We start from the raw sequence: 18,189 nt of genomic DNA, 5'->3' as shown, positions 1-18,189 counted from the left end.
GTTTCTCCTCTGGCTTTTTATAATGCACAGTATTCTGTTTGGGAAAGACTGGACATGCTAACAAATTAATACACCCTTTAAAAATGAAAGAGTATTCCAGTAGGGTGGAATTAAATTGGCAGAGGAATAGGGGGTGCTAAGTTTTCCTGGTCCCTCAAATACAACTAGATAGTTATCAAATCATTCTGAACACCTGTGAAATCTATTGGAGATCTGAGGAAAATGTTGCAATCCTGTAAGTAGAAAAGTGACCGCTTTTTGGAAGGCAGGAGGTGCAGAGACTTGAGTCTGGGGTGATATATCTGAGGAAACAATGGAGGGGAGGGAGCCTGCTTAAGGAGGCTACCACAAAGTATTTTAAGTAGCAGAGCACAAAATTGGAACTTTTATAAGTCTGCTACTGTGGGATATGTCCCTGGGGCTGACTAATTTTGCTTAGTGTAATACTCTCTAGTTCCATCCATGTCATAGCAAATGGCAAGATTTTTATGGCTGAATCACACACACACACACACACACACACACACTACATCTTTATCCATTCATCAGTCCATGGATACTAGGGTTATTTCCATCGTTTGGCTATTGCAGAGAATGCTGATATAGATGTTGGGTGTATGTATCCCTCTGAATTAGTATTGTTGCATTCCCTGTGTAAATACCCAGTAGTATTTTCTAGCACCTCAGTTCCATTAATAGGTCTCATTTCATAAGCAGTCCAAAGCAGATCTAATTAAAAGTGGCTGTATTCATGCCAGCGACCAAACTCTTCCCACTGTAGGCAAGGAGAGCCTCTACAGATGACTGGCCTGAAATACAGAGCAGCCAAAACACAATAGCAGAGTGCAGGAAGCACACACTGGGACACTCCCTGAAGCAGTAGGCCCTGGGTACTACATGACTTCTTCATAAGGCCATTACTTTCAGAAGCAGGAGATATAAGTGCTTTTCTAACACAGAGAAGAAGATAGAGACTTAAACAAAATGCGAAGACAGAGGAATTCATCCCAAATGAAAGAACAAGATAAGGCCATGGCCAGAGATCTAGGTGAAACAGGTATAAGTAACATGCCTGATGGAGAATTTAAAGCAACAGTCATAAGAATACTCGCCAGGCTTGAGGAAAGAAAGAGAGAGACTATTATCACAGAGATGAAAGAAGTAAAAGAAGAATTAGAGATGAAAAATGCAATAAACAAGATTGGAAACAGGCTTGTTGCAATGAACAGCAGGCTGGAAAAAGTAGATGAATGAATTAGTGACCCCGAAGTAAAAATAATAGAAAATAATGAAGTTCAACAAAAGAGAGAAAGAAGAATCATGCAACATGAGCATAGACTTAAGGAACTCGGTGACTCCACCCTATGTATTTTTTTTTAATTTTATTTTTTATAAACATATATTTTTATCCCCAAGGGTACAGGTCTGTGAATCGCCAGGTTTACACACTTCACAGCACTCACCATAGCACATACCCTCCCCAGTGTCCATAACCCCACCCCCCTCTCCCAAACCCCCTCCCCCCATCAACCCTCAGTTTGTTTTGTGAGATTAAGAGTCACTTATGGTTTGTCTCCCTCCCAATCCCATCTTGTTTCACTTACTCTTCTCCTACCCCCTTAACCCCCCATGTTGCATCTCCTCTCCCTCATATCAGGGAGATCATATGATAGTTGTCTTTCTCCGATTGACTTATTTCGATAAGCATGATACCCTCTAGTTCCATCCACATCGTCGCAAATGGCAAGATTTCATTTCTTTTGATGGCTGCATAGTATTCCATTGTGTATATATACCACATCTTCTTTATCCATTCATCTGTAGATGGACATCTAGGTTCTTTCCATAGTTTGGCTATTGTAGACATTGCTGCTATAAACATTCGGGTGCACGTGCCCCTTCGGATCACTACGTTTGTATCTTTAGGGTAAATACCCAGCAGTGCAATTGCAGGGTCATAGGGTAGTTCTATTTTCAACATTTTGAGGAACCTCCATGCTGTTTTCCAGAGTGGTTGCACCAGCTTGCATTCCCACCAACAGTGTAGGAGGGTTCCCCTTTATCTGCATCCTCGCCAGCATCTGTCATTTCCTGACTTGTTAATTTGAGCCATTCTGACTGGTGTGAGGTGATATCTCATTGTGGTTTTGATTTGTATTTCCCTGATGCCGAGTGATGTGGAGCACTTTTTCATGTGTCTGTTGGCCATCTGGATGTCTTCTTTGCAGAAATGTCTGTTCATGTCTTCTGCCCATTTCTATGTATTTTGATGGGAGTCTTTAGTCTATTTACATTTGAAGTGTTTTCTAAAGCAGGTGCATTTTGCATTCCCATTTATTGATGAGGGTTCCATTTTTTCTTCATCCTTGTCAGCACTTGTTAAAATCTGTTTGATTGGAGCCTTCCTACTTATATGCGAAATGATATCTTGATTTTATGAGAAATGATATCTTAATGGTGTTTTGATTTAAATTTCTGTAATGGTTAATTATTATGAGCATTTTTCAATTTAATTAATGATTATTTGATCTCTTTTTTTTAAATGCCTATTTTTTTGTTATTTTAATTATTGAGTTGCAAGAGTTCTTTATATATTTGGATATGAGGTCCTTATCTTACATAATTAGCAAATTTATTCCCATTCTATGTCTTGGTCCTTTCTTGATGGTGACATTTGGAACAAAAAAAGTATTTCATTTTGACAAAGCCTAATTTTATTTTATTTTTCTGTAGCTTTTACATTTTGTATCACATCTTTGAAAGTACTTTTAGATAAGAGTAACATTGAAAACAAAACACTTCCAGTAAAGACCACTCTCTGTATTGTGGGCTGGGCTTTTCTGCCTTTGGTCACAATTTGCAACATCAGTTCTTCTTCCCTGGGTCTCCAGTCTGCCAGCCTTTTGCATTTGGTAGTCTCCACAACTGGGTGAGCCAGTTCTTTAAAATCAACACACATACACACAACTGGACACACACACACACACACACACACACACACACACACACGGATACTCACACACACACACCCATACCCTGTTGTTCTGTTTTCTGGAGAACCCGACTAATACAAAATTCATGTTGTGTCTGTTTTCTATTAGTGATTTCCTCTCTTTTGTGTAATATTACTATTTCTACTTATTTGGATTTAATGTACTTTTATTCTCCTAACTTTTAAGTGAGAAGTTTAGATAATGCTTTCTACCACTTAAAACACAATGTTAAACTAAGACATTTCAAAGTTCTCTTTAGTTGCATAACAAATTTTGACATATTCTAATCTTATTATAATTAAAATAGTTTCAGATTCCATTGTAATTCTTCCTTGAAAGTGTCCAGAGATAGATGGTTAGTTTTAATATACCTGGGCTTTTCTATATATTTTATGGTTGTTGCTTTCTAATTTAATTGAATTGTGCTCAGAGAACATATGTTGTTAAGGTTTAATATTGAAAGTTTTTAAGATTCCTTTTATGACTTATCTTAGAGAATATTTTTCTTTTGATTTTATTTTTAATTATGTAAAATCATTTACATGATTTCAATGTTAAAACTGGAAAATAAGATATATTCTGAAAAATCTAGCCCTGATCCCTGTTCTTTTCCCTATCTCTACTTCTCTCCATAAGAAACCATTTTTAATTTTTGGTTTATTGTTGAAAATATATTTCTATAAGTATTTATAAAATGTATGTTTATAAATTATATATACATACAAGCCTAATACATGTATCCCCATTTGAACATAAAAAATTAACAACCTGGAGATATTCTTTTTCAATTTACTGTTTTTATTTAACATATATCTTGGAGATTCCTCCATAGCTGTTTTTTGGAGATATTCCTCAGCAATTTTTATAGTACCATAGTGTTCCATTATGTATAATTTATACAGTTTTTTTCTCATTGTCTTTTGGGTATTTTCCAATCTTCTACTGTTAAAAACAATGCTGCCACAAGTAACCTTGTGCGTTGGTTATTTTGTATTTTTGAAATGTGTTGTTAGGATAAAATTAGGATTGTTGGGTCAAAAGCTAGTAGTATGGTAAATTTTATAAATAATGTCAAGAGGTACTTGTATTCTTATCAACAATGCAGATGGTGTCCCTTTCTGCATAGCTGAACCAACAGTTTATATTATTAACTATTGAAGTCAGATATTTCATATGTTATGGTCAAAACTGATATTCACATTGGTTTTACTCTGTATATATCTTAATATGAGAGACTGAACTTTTTTTATGTATTTAAGCATCATTTATATCTCCTTAAATGTCAATTGTATATTCATGTTTTGCCCATTTGTTTGTTTGCTTGTATTTTTTAGAAGTTCTTTACTGTTATAGCTATTCTTTGTGATGTGAGTTGTAAAAACTTTTTTCTAATATCACGTTTATCTTTTCTGCCTTGCTCATGGTTTTATCATGCATTTAAAATTTTAATTTGATATAGTTAATATTATCAATCTTTACCATATTCAGGGGTTACAAAGATATAATCCATGTTTTCTGTTAATATTTGTATAGTTAAGAAAAGACTTAGGCTTGAATTTAGTTAGAAATTGTCCTGGCATATGGCATGAGGAAAAGGTCCAATATATCATTTCCTGTATTGTCCAGTTGTTTTACCATCACATTACTAGGTTCTCCCTTCCTCCACTAATTTGAAATACTGCCTTTATCATATACTTATTTTCTTATGTGTTTTTAACCTGCTACTGGAGTTTCTATTCTCTTTTTTTTCCCTGTGGCTAACATAATTTTGATTCTCTTATCATTTGACTCTCATATTAATTCAAGCTTCACTTTAGAAAACTACATTCTTTTTTTTCTTAGAATATTTAATCTTCAATATTAGCCTGATTCAGTGATTCTTGCTGGAGAGTGGAGCTATTTATCAGACTCACTTGCCAAGTTTTTAAAAAAATTATATTCCCTGTACTTCTATCTTGACTTTTTGGCATGTCTTCATAGCATGTTATGGTGTATGAGCATGGGTACACACTTGCAAATAAATATACACATACTTAACTACGACGTCTTCAAATGAGCATTTGTTAAGATTGATAGATATCCTATCTTTCAAGTATGTTGGGATAAAATAAGGGTTGAGAACTTTTTGTTTGTTGGCATAGAGGCTTTTTATAATAATGACAATAGTAGTTGATATTTATTGCATCCAGATAACTTGCCACAAAATGTGCTATTTATCTGATTTATATCTATTGTCTCATGATCTATCATAATAACCATATGTATAGGTATTATTATCCTTCTTTTGCACACATGGAAACTGAGGGTTAGGCAAGTTAGACAAAATGCCTGGTCATGCTTAGTAATGCATAAGTAGAGTTGAACCCATCTCTTTTGACTTCAAAATCTATGTTCTTAAAAGCTAACCATGGAAAATGACATGGATGGACCAAATTGATGTACTTTGTGCCAACCTGTTGAAAGACTTGGATCCTTCTGTGTACATTTTACTGCATATGAGTTCTTCTTGTATGCACAGGATGTCAAGTGCCTATTAGGCAGACTCCCTCTTCCTGTCACTCCTGATGATGAACTCATGGATTATGGGTTGCTCTAGTGATTGGAAGGAACTATGGACTGTTAATAGTGTGAAGTTTCTTTTCTAAATCTCTTTAAAGTTAGTTGATAAATATTCTGAGCACTAAGAATATTTTTTGAGTGAGGCATATAGCAGTTTCTTCCTTGATGTTTTTAGGGAAAATGAGCCATGTAAAATGTTAAAAAAATTATAAATCAGGCTAGTTTCTGTCTCTCCCTGTATTATGCTTAGGACTGCTCAGGTAGTCACAGGAGTGTACAAATATTGACAGATTTTTGCTGTTGTTCTGAGTATTAGTGAGATAATATTTGGAAGGCATATCAACTTTTTATCTGTATCTAAAAATATAAAATGCAAAATTGTCAAAGGATAAATTGAGACAATGTATATGAAAGTTCTTAGAAAATAACTAAAGGATATGGAAATGGATGTAAGATTTTCATGAGGTTTACTAAATAATTCATCAACTTTGCTATGTCATTGTCTTAGATTAGCCTTACCGTTACAGGAGATCTAAGACTTTTCCCTAGAGTTCACATTCCATTTTCTCAACCGTTTCATTGCAGTCTTCATGTCCTTATTCCTCAGTGTGTATATAATTGGGTTCAAGAGAGGAGTGACCACAGAATAAAACACAGCAAGGGATTTATCTAATGACTTGATGGGGAACGGCCAGGCATAAATGAAGATACAAGGTCCAAAAAACAAAAGAACTACTGTGATGTGAGCAGTCAAAGTGGACAGGGCCTTGGATGACTGGTGTGAAGGGCGTTGTTGGATGGTCACTAGGATGATAACATAGGAGATGATTAGGAAAACAAAAGAACACACAGTGAGCACACCACTGTTAGCAATGACCATGATATCCAACCTATAGGCGTCTGTACAAGCAAGTTCGATAACCCTAGGTAGGTCACAATAAAAGCTATCAACCTCATTGGGACCACAGAAAGGTAAGTTTACTGCAAAGGCCAGCTGGCTCACTGAATGGAGGAAACCAGTCCCCCATGCAGCTGCCACAAGCCCAACACATACATTGCCACACATAACGGTAGTGTAGCGAAGGGGGTTACAGATTGCTATATATCTGTCAAAGGCCATGGCTATAAGGATCACCAACTCACTCCCACCAAAAAAGTGAAGGAGAAATATCTGAGCAAGGCAGCCCTTGAAAGAGATGACTTTGCGTTTACTGAAAAAGTCAGCAATCATCTTGGGGGCTGTGACAGAAGACAGACACAGGTCAATGAGTGAGAGGTTAGCCAGCAGGAAGTACATGGGTGAGTGAAGGTGGGAGTCAGAGGCCACAGTTATGACAATAAGAAGGTTTCCACACACAATTCCTACATAGAATACAAAAAAGAACACAAATAGGAAAATCTGCAATTCCTGAGAATTGGAGAGTCCCAGAAAAATGAATTCTGTCACCATGGAGTAATTTGTGTCACTTATTGATTCATTCCAGGAAACAGCCTCTGTAGTTACCTTGGAGAATAGAGTAAGAAGGAAGTCAGAATTATTAGATTCCAATTCAAAGTCTCATTTTATATTATTCTGCTCACTCACATAATGACTTTCTGTGGTTTATTACACAAACACTTTCTTTTTTTTTAAAGTTTTATTTATTTATTTGACAGACAGAGATCACAAGTAGGCAGAGAGGCAGGCAGAGTGGCGGAAGCAGGCTCCCTGCCAAGCAGAGAGCTAGATGTGGGGCTCCATCCCAAGACTCTGAGATCATGACCCGAGCTGAAGGCAGAGGCTTTAACCCACTGAGCCACCCAAGCGCCCCTACACAAACACTTTCAAAATGCACACAATCTAAACTTACTATTTTATCTTACACTCTCCCTGATGATGCCTTATCATCCACTTATTCAAGTCTACTTAGTATTTCCACTTATCCTAATAATTATCCTAATAAAATACCTTTGTTCATGCTGTTCTTTCTGCCAGATTAACTCTATACTGCCAGCCTACATTTGGCTCCTTTTCCTTGAGCTCCAAAACAGTTTATATTCTGCAACCACTCTCTTAGCTCTTAAGTAAATGCAATATTATATGATCTTTACATTTATAGCACAATTTTATGACATCCATTTTTGAAAAAGTACTCTTAGAGGTTTTGTAGTACATCATGATAATTTTATATTTTGGTCATTGGAAACCTCTCCAACAAACTAAGACAAATCCTTATTCACAGTTTTGCTATGTGAGGCAATTTGTAATGCACAAGATTTGAATGTAGTCTCTGGACATTTTAATGTCCCTACTTAAGTCTTATTTTTACCATTTTTACAAATGTGGATACTAGTTATATTCAATTCTTATGGTTATTATGAATTTCAAATGAAGTAGTAAAAGTAAAGTTTTTTGGAGAGTTTTTGTATTTAGTGAGTGCACAATAGATTTAGATAATTATTAGCAGTAAGATTTATAGAGGAACCCTGGCTCCCAAATAATTATTAATGAATTTTACTTGTATTCTAGAAATAAGAATCATAACAAGATGATTGAATTTCAGCTCCATGTTCTTCTGTTTTCCCATCTTTAGAATGAACGTACTGGCTTAAAAATTCTCAACATGCCCACTAATCTAATACTCTATAGGGCATGAGTGAGGGACAGAATTCCGAAATATTTTCATAGTCTCTCAGAAGCTTGGATAGAAATGTGAGAGCCAAGACAGATGTAGAAATCCAGTCTTTGGAGAAGTTAAAATAAATGAGTATTCTAGAATAGAAGGTAAGAGGACTTATAGAGAATGGAATTCATACCTACCATTTAGTGATATGGAAGTGCTTAGAAGAAAAAGATTTAATCCAAAATAAAATTAAAGATGAAAAATAGAATAAAAAATAACAGGGAAATAATAAAAGGTGATTCAGTGGTGAAATGAAAAGTGAGAAAAATGCAAAAAAAAAATCGCATGAGAGATAATGTGAAAGAGTTTAGTAGGAGATAAGATCGAAAAAGGATTCTGGAATGCCTGCTAAGATATTTTATTATGAGTACAACACAGAACTACTGAAGAATTATGTGCAATTGTTTAATACAAATTTCTAACAAATAATGAATAGTCTATATATAATAGCCATTGTTAAGGTAGTAAGAACAGGACATTTGTCAACAGGATGTGGGAGATTTTTAAAAAATGATGTAAATGATTTTATTCTGAGTAATTGTGGAAATAGATGGGTCCTAAAGAGTTCTGAAAGTATAGTGTGTTATTATTACCAAATTTCTTGGGGAGTAGTAGTATTTCTTTTCAACATTTTCCTAATTGTGGATATTGTGTTGACTTTGGAAATTACACTTTTCTCTTTCATATCCCAATTCCATTACTTAGCCCAATCCACTAATGCTCCCTATTACTGTTTTCAAAGTTCCGTATGAATTTAGCAATTCTAATTGTATTTCCATGTATAAAAAGAAGTCAAATAATAAAACAAGCATAACCTCTCTCTTCCCTCCTGCTTAGCACAGTAATAAATACAATCCTAGTGATCATTGACAACAGAGAGGATGGGATACCTGTTGTGAGATCATTTCTGATGTCACTTATTGGTTAGGATCATTCTTAAGAATCAAAGTATGCAACTTATAATGGAACTTCAGTAATTACTTATGTACTGCAACCATTTCATTTCACTGAGAGGACCAACTCAATACTCACATCTCCATAAGAAATATACCAAGGGTAATGGTTTCTCTTCTGCAGCAAAAAGACTTTATAGCATGGTAACAAGAATTCAGATATGCTGCTCCTCAGCAAGAGGAATTTCTTGCTCACTGAGTTAAGACATCTCATTTCCTGAGTGTATGCTATGGAGGAGTGAGTGATGATGATGGATTCTCAGTTACAGGGGACCACTACCTACGTAATCCTTTCAAAGCTCATTTCTGATTCTTCAAAAAATGGCTCAAGGAGTTTGAGAAGAATTCTATTGATTCTAAGTTAAACATTAAGTTTATTGAAGAAGTTCTCCAGAGTCTTTGAAACTGGCTATAGCATTCATGAAGAGCCAGCTACAGCTATAGGGAAAGAAAATCTTTCCCTATGTACTAGATTGAACTTAAAATTCATCAATGAGGGTGTTACGTATGTTCTAAATATCTTTTACCCCTCTTTAAAGAAAAATACCTAAAGTCCTCCTCTAAGTTTCACTGAGATTGAAGTCAGGAGACTTGGGGATTTTAGTACAAAGTTACTGTGTGATTTTGGCATGTGATTCAGAATTTCCAAGCCTTAGTTTTCCTGTTTACAAATGAGCTCATTGGACCAAAAGCTCTCAAAGGTGAAATTCCATAACTCTAGAAGTATGATTTACACCTATATGTGAAAGAAATATCCCAAGCCAGATTGTATTGTAGAAAGGAGGGAAAGAGGTAAGTAAGAGAACACTGCTTCTGGCATATGGAAAAAGGATCATTAAATAGAAAGGAAAGAAGAGGTTAGCCTGAAAGACTCAGAAGGACTAAACACTTAGAACACTTATGTAACATATACTAAGTTTTATAACACACCTAGGGTAATCCTTGTTAATATTCATACTAACTCTTCTAAATATTTGAACTGACCTCACGGGACCTTCCACTTTTCTTGAAGATGCACATGCAATTGAATTCTGCCAAATGGGTTCTTACTAATAGAAACATCTCGTTGTCAGTAAAATGCTACACTGTGGTTACTTTCACTTTCATCATTCCACCCACCTCCTTCATATCTGGAAGAGACTGCAACAATTTTCAGAGCAAGGAAGAGTACAGATTTTCCTTTTTGCACTTTGTCTTGAAGCAAAATATTTCCAAGAGAATAAAGTGTGTCTGATTGGTGTTCCTTAGTAAATCACTTGGTTAAGAGCCATTTATGAGTTGACTGGAGGCAAGTGAGGAGATCTGGAAATAGCCAGCCTGAAGTTTGAGTGCTGAGACTAAATCATATAGTCTCACAGGTTTTCCCTTGAGGATTCACACAGAATCTTTTTGAGTCAGGGGCTGTTGTCACAGTTTCTCAGCTTTCTTAGGTATTTCTAGTACTTCACTGAATCTAAGGGTGATTTTGTTTTTCTGTGCAAATGAACATTTATTTCCTTGTATCTACATTTCCCTTAATTCTCTTTATATTCCAATATAGTGACATACAATGTGATGTTACTTTCAAATGTATAAAACATTGATTTGACAATTCTCTACCTTACTCAATGCTCAGTACACTCAGTGTAGTCATCGTCTGTCAACATACATTATTACAATATTATTGACTTTATTCCATATGCTATACTTTTCATCTCTGTGACTTCCTTTCTTTAAAACTGGATGTTTGTATTATGAATCCTCTTTATTTCTCCCATACCCCACCCATCTGCCTTGTGGCATCCACCAGTTTTTTTTCTCTAAAAGTCAATTTGTTTTTTATTTGTTTTGTGTTTGAGATTTCACCAATAAGTGATATCATATAGTATTTATCTTTCTTTGTTTTTGCGTGTGTGTGTGTGTGGGGTTGTCTTTCTCTGTTAAAGGTGACTTTTTTTTTAAGAGTCATAGTGAAAGCAAAAAGATAAAGTTCCAATATTAAAATCTGGATGGATTAAGTAGACAATAAACAATAATGCTTTAGATACTATACAAAGAGGATAGCATATAGCATTTATTACCACTTTCAGATAAAATATAGGGGAAAATACCTTCACCAGTAAATTCATTTATTTTTTACCTTTTTTTAAGCAGCTTTAATTACAATTCTGCAGTTACAACTGAGCTGAGTCACCACAGTTAATGTTTCTTAAATCATTCATTGGGGAGCATCCAGCTGATTTCTCAGTCATGCTCCTTGACTCAACAGACTTCCCAAGTTTTACCTGGAAAAGTAAAGTAAAGATGTCAGCCATCTTCTTTGTCCTAAGCACCCTGGATTAGGTATAGGTATATTATATAAGGTGAGATCTGGGTTGGATGCTTTTCTTTAGGTAATAACATCCTTAAAATGCTTTGATAATTGTAGATACTGTTTTAGGGTGAATCAAGAAATTCTTTGAGGAAGACTGCAAGGATGACAGAAATCTGTTGGGAAAAAATGGAACATAGACAAATTTTGCATTATATAAAATAGTAGAGTTCTAAAGCAACATTGTACAAAATACTTTAACAATTAAAGACAGTAAATAATTCTTAGGAATTGTAGCATAGTGTTTCCTGCCTATTTATCTAACATAAAATATAATTAGGATGAGAAATATTTCTTTCTTGACTTTTAATGGGTGCTAGTTCAAATAAACTCACATTTTATCCATTGGATCCACAAAATTTCCATAAGAAATATTGATTTCTAGCAATGCTTATAATCAATATGAAAATATTGATAAATAAAATTCAACTATATATACATGTATGTATTTACATAGAGATAAAAAACATGAAAATTGAATGTACTCATTGATGATAATTGCCATTTAGTATTGTAGGTAGGAAGGAATATATAATACTTTATTTTTCATACTTAACAGAAATAACTGCAGCTCTATTTGAAAGTGATGTTCATTGATACAATACCTCTTTTATGTAGAGTTCTCAGTTTTTTAAGGGCAGTAACGAAACTGTCCTTAATCCATAGTGTTTGTGGTGGTCATAAGGGTCCTGACAGTTCATAACATTCACCTTGTGCTCTTAACAGTGAAGTCTGTTATGGCATCTCCCTAGAACTTACAACTCTTTAACTCAGCCTTATCATTGCCACTTTCATATCTCTGTTCCTTAAAGTATGGATGGCAGGATTTAATATGGGACTGATGGCAAAGTCTATGATGGCAAAAATGTATCCATTGACTTGGTAGGGAAAGGCCACACGTAGAGAAACATGCATGGAACAAAAAACAAAACCACTACCATGATGTGAGCTGACAGAGTGATGAATGCTTTGGATAAATCTTTTGAAGAATTTTGTCTGACAATTATCAGAATAAAGATGTATGATACAATTAAGAAAAAGAAGGTGCCCATAGATATGAAGCCACTGTTGGTAGTGACCACAAATTCTAGTTTGTAAGTGTCCATACATGCAAGTTTAATAACCCTAAGGAAATCACAACAAAAGCTCCCCACATTATTAGGGCCACAGAAAGGTAAATTTATGACAAAAACAACTGAGACACAGCATGAGTCACCCAGTAATCCAAGCAGCTACTATCAAAAGCATGCACATTTTGGGATTCATAGTAGTTAGGTAGTGGAGAGGCTTGCAAATTGCTGTGTACCTGTCATATGCCATGGCTATGAGCAGTACCATCTCAACTCCTCCCATGACATGAATAAAGAACATTTGTATCATGCAGTTGTGGAAGGTGTTAAAGGTGACTGATTTTGCAACCACTGAAAAGATCAGAGATCATCCTAGGAACTGTGGTGGATGAAAGCCCCAGGTCAATGAATGAGTGATAGGTTGTGTAAATGAAAATCCAGAATCACTGTTAATATAATGAAGAGGTTTCCCAAGATAATTCCCACATAGCACAAAGAGAAGAAAAGAAAAAGGAAGACCTGTATTCCCAAGGATTGTAAAAGTCCCAGTAACACAAACTCAGTTACCACAGAGCCATTTATTTGGTCCATTGAATCATAAAGAAGGGAAGACTCTGAAGTGACCTGAAAGAAATGAAAGAAGGATCAGCTGTGAGGCACTAAAAACTATGTGTTAGGGGCGCCTGGGTGGCTCAGTGGGTTAAGCCACTGCCTTCGGCTCAGGTCATGATCTCAGGATCCTGGGATCGAGCCCCACATCGGGCTCTCTGCTCAGCGGGGAGCCTGCTTCCTCCTCTCTCTGCCTGCCTCTCTGCCTGCTTGTGATCTCTCTCTCTCAGATAAATTAAAAAAAACAAACAAACTATGTGTTAACTGTTGATAATTTAAATTGGTTACTGACAGATCTTTTATTTAATTGATAGTAAATTATTAACAAAATCATGGGAACGCAGGGTATCGGTTTGGTAGTATGACCAAAGCTGCACTCAGAGGCCATCTATTGCATTAAATTTGCTCTTATTTATTCAAGTACATGAAGTAATCAGGCAACTTAAGAAGTTAGAAATGGATGTACAAATTAAACTCAAGGAATTCAGGTAAGAAAAAATAATAAAAATTAAAAACAAAAATAATATGTATTGGCTCCTAGAAAATTAGAAGAGTGTACATGAGCATATAAAAAAGTTTTTTTGAAACAAAAAATAGACGGACCTTTTAAAAGAATAATAAAATATAAGAAATGAGTATAGAATAGTAACAGTTAACATAACAATAGTTAAGACACTTCTGAAGTCTATTCCTCGTGCTCGCTTCAGCAGCACATATACTGAAGTCTGTTCCTCATAAGTCCTTAAAAACAGTTTGCTCCAAAGGAACACATAAATCATACTTGTAATTGAAATGTTATAGAGAGACAAAAGGTTTGTATCTTTATAATATAAAAAAAGAGATCAAACCATTCAGTAAAACTTTCAAAACCTACTAGACATAATTGATATCAAGAAAGAATTCACAAATGTCAACTCTGTGTGTGTAGGTATATTCATTTCTTCTTTACAAATCAAAGAAATAAGATAAAATATATATTAGTTTCCTATTAAATTACAAAGAATTTTGTAGTTATTATCAAAACCAGGAAGCCTCAATGAAATAGATATCTTCATACATTGCTGGGGGAAATACAGTCTGATTCAACCATTAAAGAAAACAGTTTGAATTATGTAATAGTAATCTTGATCCTTATCATATGGTGCAATAGTACTCCTTATGGAGTTCTATTTGACAGAAAAAGTTTCTGGCACAGAAATGTTTGTTACACTCTGCAGTGGAAAAACTGAACAATTTAAATGCCAAACATTAGTTTTCAGTCTGTTACAATATTTGCATATAATGGAATGTAATACAGTTATTAAAATAAATGTTTATAAAAGAGTTTATAGTAGCACTAGGAAGATTTTTCTCTAGAATAATAAGTGCAAAAAAGTAAACAAATTACATAGTCAATATTTTAAATAACAGTAATTGATTCTGATTTTTTTAGAATTAAAAAATCTCTTTAGATGGGAGTCAAGATGGCGGAGAAGTAGCAGGCTGAGGCTACTTCAGGTAGCAGGAGAGCAGCTGGATAGCTTATCTAAAGATCGCAAACACCTACAAATACAATGGGAGATTGAAGAGAACAGCAATTCTAGAAACAGAAAATCAACCACTTTCTGAAAGGTAGGACTGGTGGAGAAGTGAATCCAAAGCGATGGGAAGATAGACTGCGGGGGGAGGGGCCGGCTCCCAGCAAGCGGCGGAGCAACGGAGCACAAAATCAGGACTTTTAAAAGTCTGTCCCGCTGAGGGACTTCGCTCCAGAGGCTTAACCGGAGTGAAGCCCACATGGGGTCAGCGTGGCCTCGGGTCCCGCAGGGTCACAGAAGGATCGGGGGTGTCTGAGGGTCGCAGAGCTTACAGATATTAGAACGGGGAAGCTGGCTACAGAGATGGAGCCGAGGAGTGAGCTCACAGCTTGGGGTTACCTTGAACCGGCTGCAGGCTTGGTGAGCTTGGAGCACGGCCGGAGGCCAGGCAGACGGGAGTAATTGGGCGCTGTTCTCTGAGGGCGCACTGAAGAGTGGTGCCCCGGGCTCTAGGCTCCTGTGGGCCGGAGCCTGGGAGGCCTCCATCTTCATTCCCGTCCTCCAGAACTCTACAGAAAGCGCTCAGGGAACAAAAGCTCCCTAAAGCAAACCCGAGCTGATTACTCAGCCCGGCCCCTGGTAAGGGTGGTGCAATTCCGCCTGGGGCAAAGACACTTGAGAATCACTACAACAGGCCCCTCCCCCAGAAGAACAACAAGAAATCCAGCCAGGACCAAGTTCACCTACCAAAGAGTGCAGTTTCAATACCAAGGATAGCAGCAGAATTCCAGAGGAGGAGAAAGCAAAGCACGGAACTCATAGCTTTCTCCTCATGATTCTTTAGACTTGCAGTTAATTTAATTTTTTTTCTTTTTCAATTTTTTTTTCTGTTCTTCTGCTATTTTTTTTAACTTTTACCCTTTTCTTTTTTAACGTTTTTTAACTAGTTTATCTAATATATATATATATATATATATATATATTTATATTTTTTCTTTATTTGTTTTCTTTTTTTAATTGTTTTTTTTTTTTTCTTTCTGAACCTCTTTTTATCCCCTTTCTCCCCCCCCTCACGATTTGGGATCTCTTCTGATTTGGTTAAAGCATATTTTCCTGGGGTTGTTGCCACCCTTTTAGTATTTTATTGGCTCCTTCATATACTCTTATCTGGACAAAATGACAAGGCGGAAAAATTCACCACAAAAGAAGGAACAAGAAGCAGTACTGAAGGCTAGGGACCTAATCAATACAGACATTGGTAATATGTCAGATCTAGAGTTCAGAATGACGATTCTCAAGATTCTAGCCAGGCGCGAAATAGGCATGAAAGATATTAGAGAAAACCTCTCGGGAGATATAAAAGCCCTTTCTGGAGAAATAAAAGAACTAAAATCTAACCAAGTTGAAATCAAAAAAGCTATTAATGCAATCAAAAATGGAGGCTCTCACTGCTAGAATAAATGAAGCAGAAGAGAGAATTAGTGATATAGAAGACCAAATGACAGAGATTAAAGAAGCTGAGCAAAAGAGGGACAAACAGCTACTGGACCACGAGGGGAGAATTCGAGAGATAAGTGACACTGTAAGATGAAACAACATTAGAATAATTGGGATTCCAGAAGAAGAGGAAACAGAGAGGGGAGAAGAAGGTATATTGGAGAGAATTATTGGAGAGAATTTCCCCAATATGGCAAAGGGAACAAGCATCAAAATCCAGGAGGTGCAGAGAACCCCCCTCAAAATCAATAAGAATAGGTCCACACCCCGTGACCCAATAGTAAAATTTACAAGTCTTAGTGACAAAGAGAAAATCCTGAAAGCAGCCCGGAAAAAGAAGTCTGTAACATACAATGGTAAAAACATTAGATTGGCAGCAGCCTTATCCAAAGAGACCTGGCAGGCCAGAAAAGCTGGCATGATATATTCAGAGCACTAAATGAGAAAAACATGCAGCCAAGAATACTATATCCAGCTAGGCTATCATTGAAAATAGAAGGAGAGATTAAAAGCTTCCAGGACAAACAAAAACTGAAAGAATTTGCAAACACCAAACCAGCTCTACAGGAAATATTGAAAGGGGTCCTCTAAGCAAAGAGAGACCCTAAAACTAGTAGATCAGAAAGAAACAGAGACAATATACAATAACAGTCACCTTACAGGCAATACAATGGCACTAAATTCATATCTCTCAGTACTTACCCTGAATGTTAATGGGCTAAATGCCCCAAATCAAAAGACACAGGGTATCAGAATGGATAAAAAAAACAAAACCCATCTATATGTTGCCTACAAGAAACTCATCTTAATCCCGAAGACACCTCCAGATTTAAAGTGAGTGGGATGGGAAAGAATTTACCATGCTAATGGACATCAGAAGAAAGCAGGAGTGGCAATCCTTATATCAGATCAATTAGATTTTAAGCCAAAGACTATAATAAGAGATGAGGAAGGACACTATATCATACTCAAAGGAACTGTCCAACAAGATCTAACAATTTTAAATATCTATGCCCCTAACGTGGGAGCAGCCAACTATATAAACCAATTAATAACAAAATCAAAGAAACATATCGACAATAATACAATAATAGTAGGGGACTTTAACACTCCCCTCACTGAAATGGACAGATCATCCAAGCAAAAGATCAACAAGGAAATAAAGGCCTTAAATGACACACTGGACCAGGTGGACATCACAGATAAATTCAGAACTTTTCATCCCAAAGCAACAGAATACACATTCTTTTCTAGTGCACATGGAACATTCTCCTGAACAGATCACATCATGGGTCCTAAATCAGGTCTCAACCGTTAACAAAAGATTGGAATCATTCCCTGCATATTTTCACACCACAATGCTCTGAAGCTAGAACTCAATCACAAGAGGAAATTTGGTAAGAACCCAAATACATGGAGACTAAACAGCATCCTTCTAAATAATGAATGGGTCAACCAGGAAATTAAAGAAGAATTGAAAAAATTCATGGAAACAAATGATAATGAAAACACAACGGTTCAAAATCTGTGGGACACAACAAAGGCAGTCCTGAGAGGAAAATATATAGCGGTACAAGCCTTTCTCAAGAAACAAGAAAGGTCTCAGGTACACAACCTAATCCTACACCTAAAGGAGCTGGAGAAAGAACAAGAAAGAAACTCTAAACCCAGCAGGAGAAGAGAAATCATAAAGATCAGAGCAGAAATCAATGAAATAGAAACCAAAAAAATACTAGAACAAATCAACAAAACTAGGAGGTGGTTCTTTGAAAGAATCAATAAGATTGATAAACCCCTGGCCAGACTTATCAAAAAGGAAAGAGAAAGGACCCAAATAAATAAAATCATGAATGAAAGAGGAGAGATCACAACTAACACCAAAGAAATACAGACAATTATAAGAACATACTATGAGCAACTCTACGCCAACAAATTTGACAATCTGGAAGAAATGGATGCATTCCTAGAGACATATAAA

The 18,189-nt window shown here is 36.0% G+C and overlaps 1 protein-coding gene and 1 pseudogene across 1 annotated transcript; both read right to left on the bottom strand.

Annotated features, from left to right (window-relative positions):
- Positions 1–6,084: 6,084 nt before the first annotated feature.
- Positions 6,085–7,053, bottom strand: LOC125104825 (olfactory receptor 4F4). The gene has a single exon (XM_047737651.1). It carries the CDS (start codon positions 7,000–7,002, stop codon positions 6,085–6,087), a length of 918 nt encoding a protein of 305 aa, XP_047593607.1. The 5' UTR covers positions 7,003–7,053.
- A 5,230-nt stretch (positions 7,054–12,283) lies between these two features.
- Positions 12,284–13,179, bottom strand: LOC125104431 (olfactory receptor 4F6-like; annotated as a pseudogene).
- Positions 13,180–18,189: the final 5,010 nt, after the last annotated feature.

This window comes from Lutra lutra, chromosome 7, assembly GCF_902655055.1.
Source record: "Lutra lutra chromosome 7, mLutLut1.2, whole genome shotgun sequence".
NCBI classification, from domain to species: Eukaryota; Metazoa; Chordata; class Mammalia; order Carnivora; family Mustelidae; genus Lutra; species Lutra lutra.
This window is presented reverse-complemented; position numbering and strand designations above follow the sequence as displayed.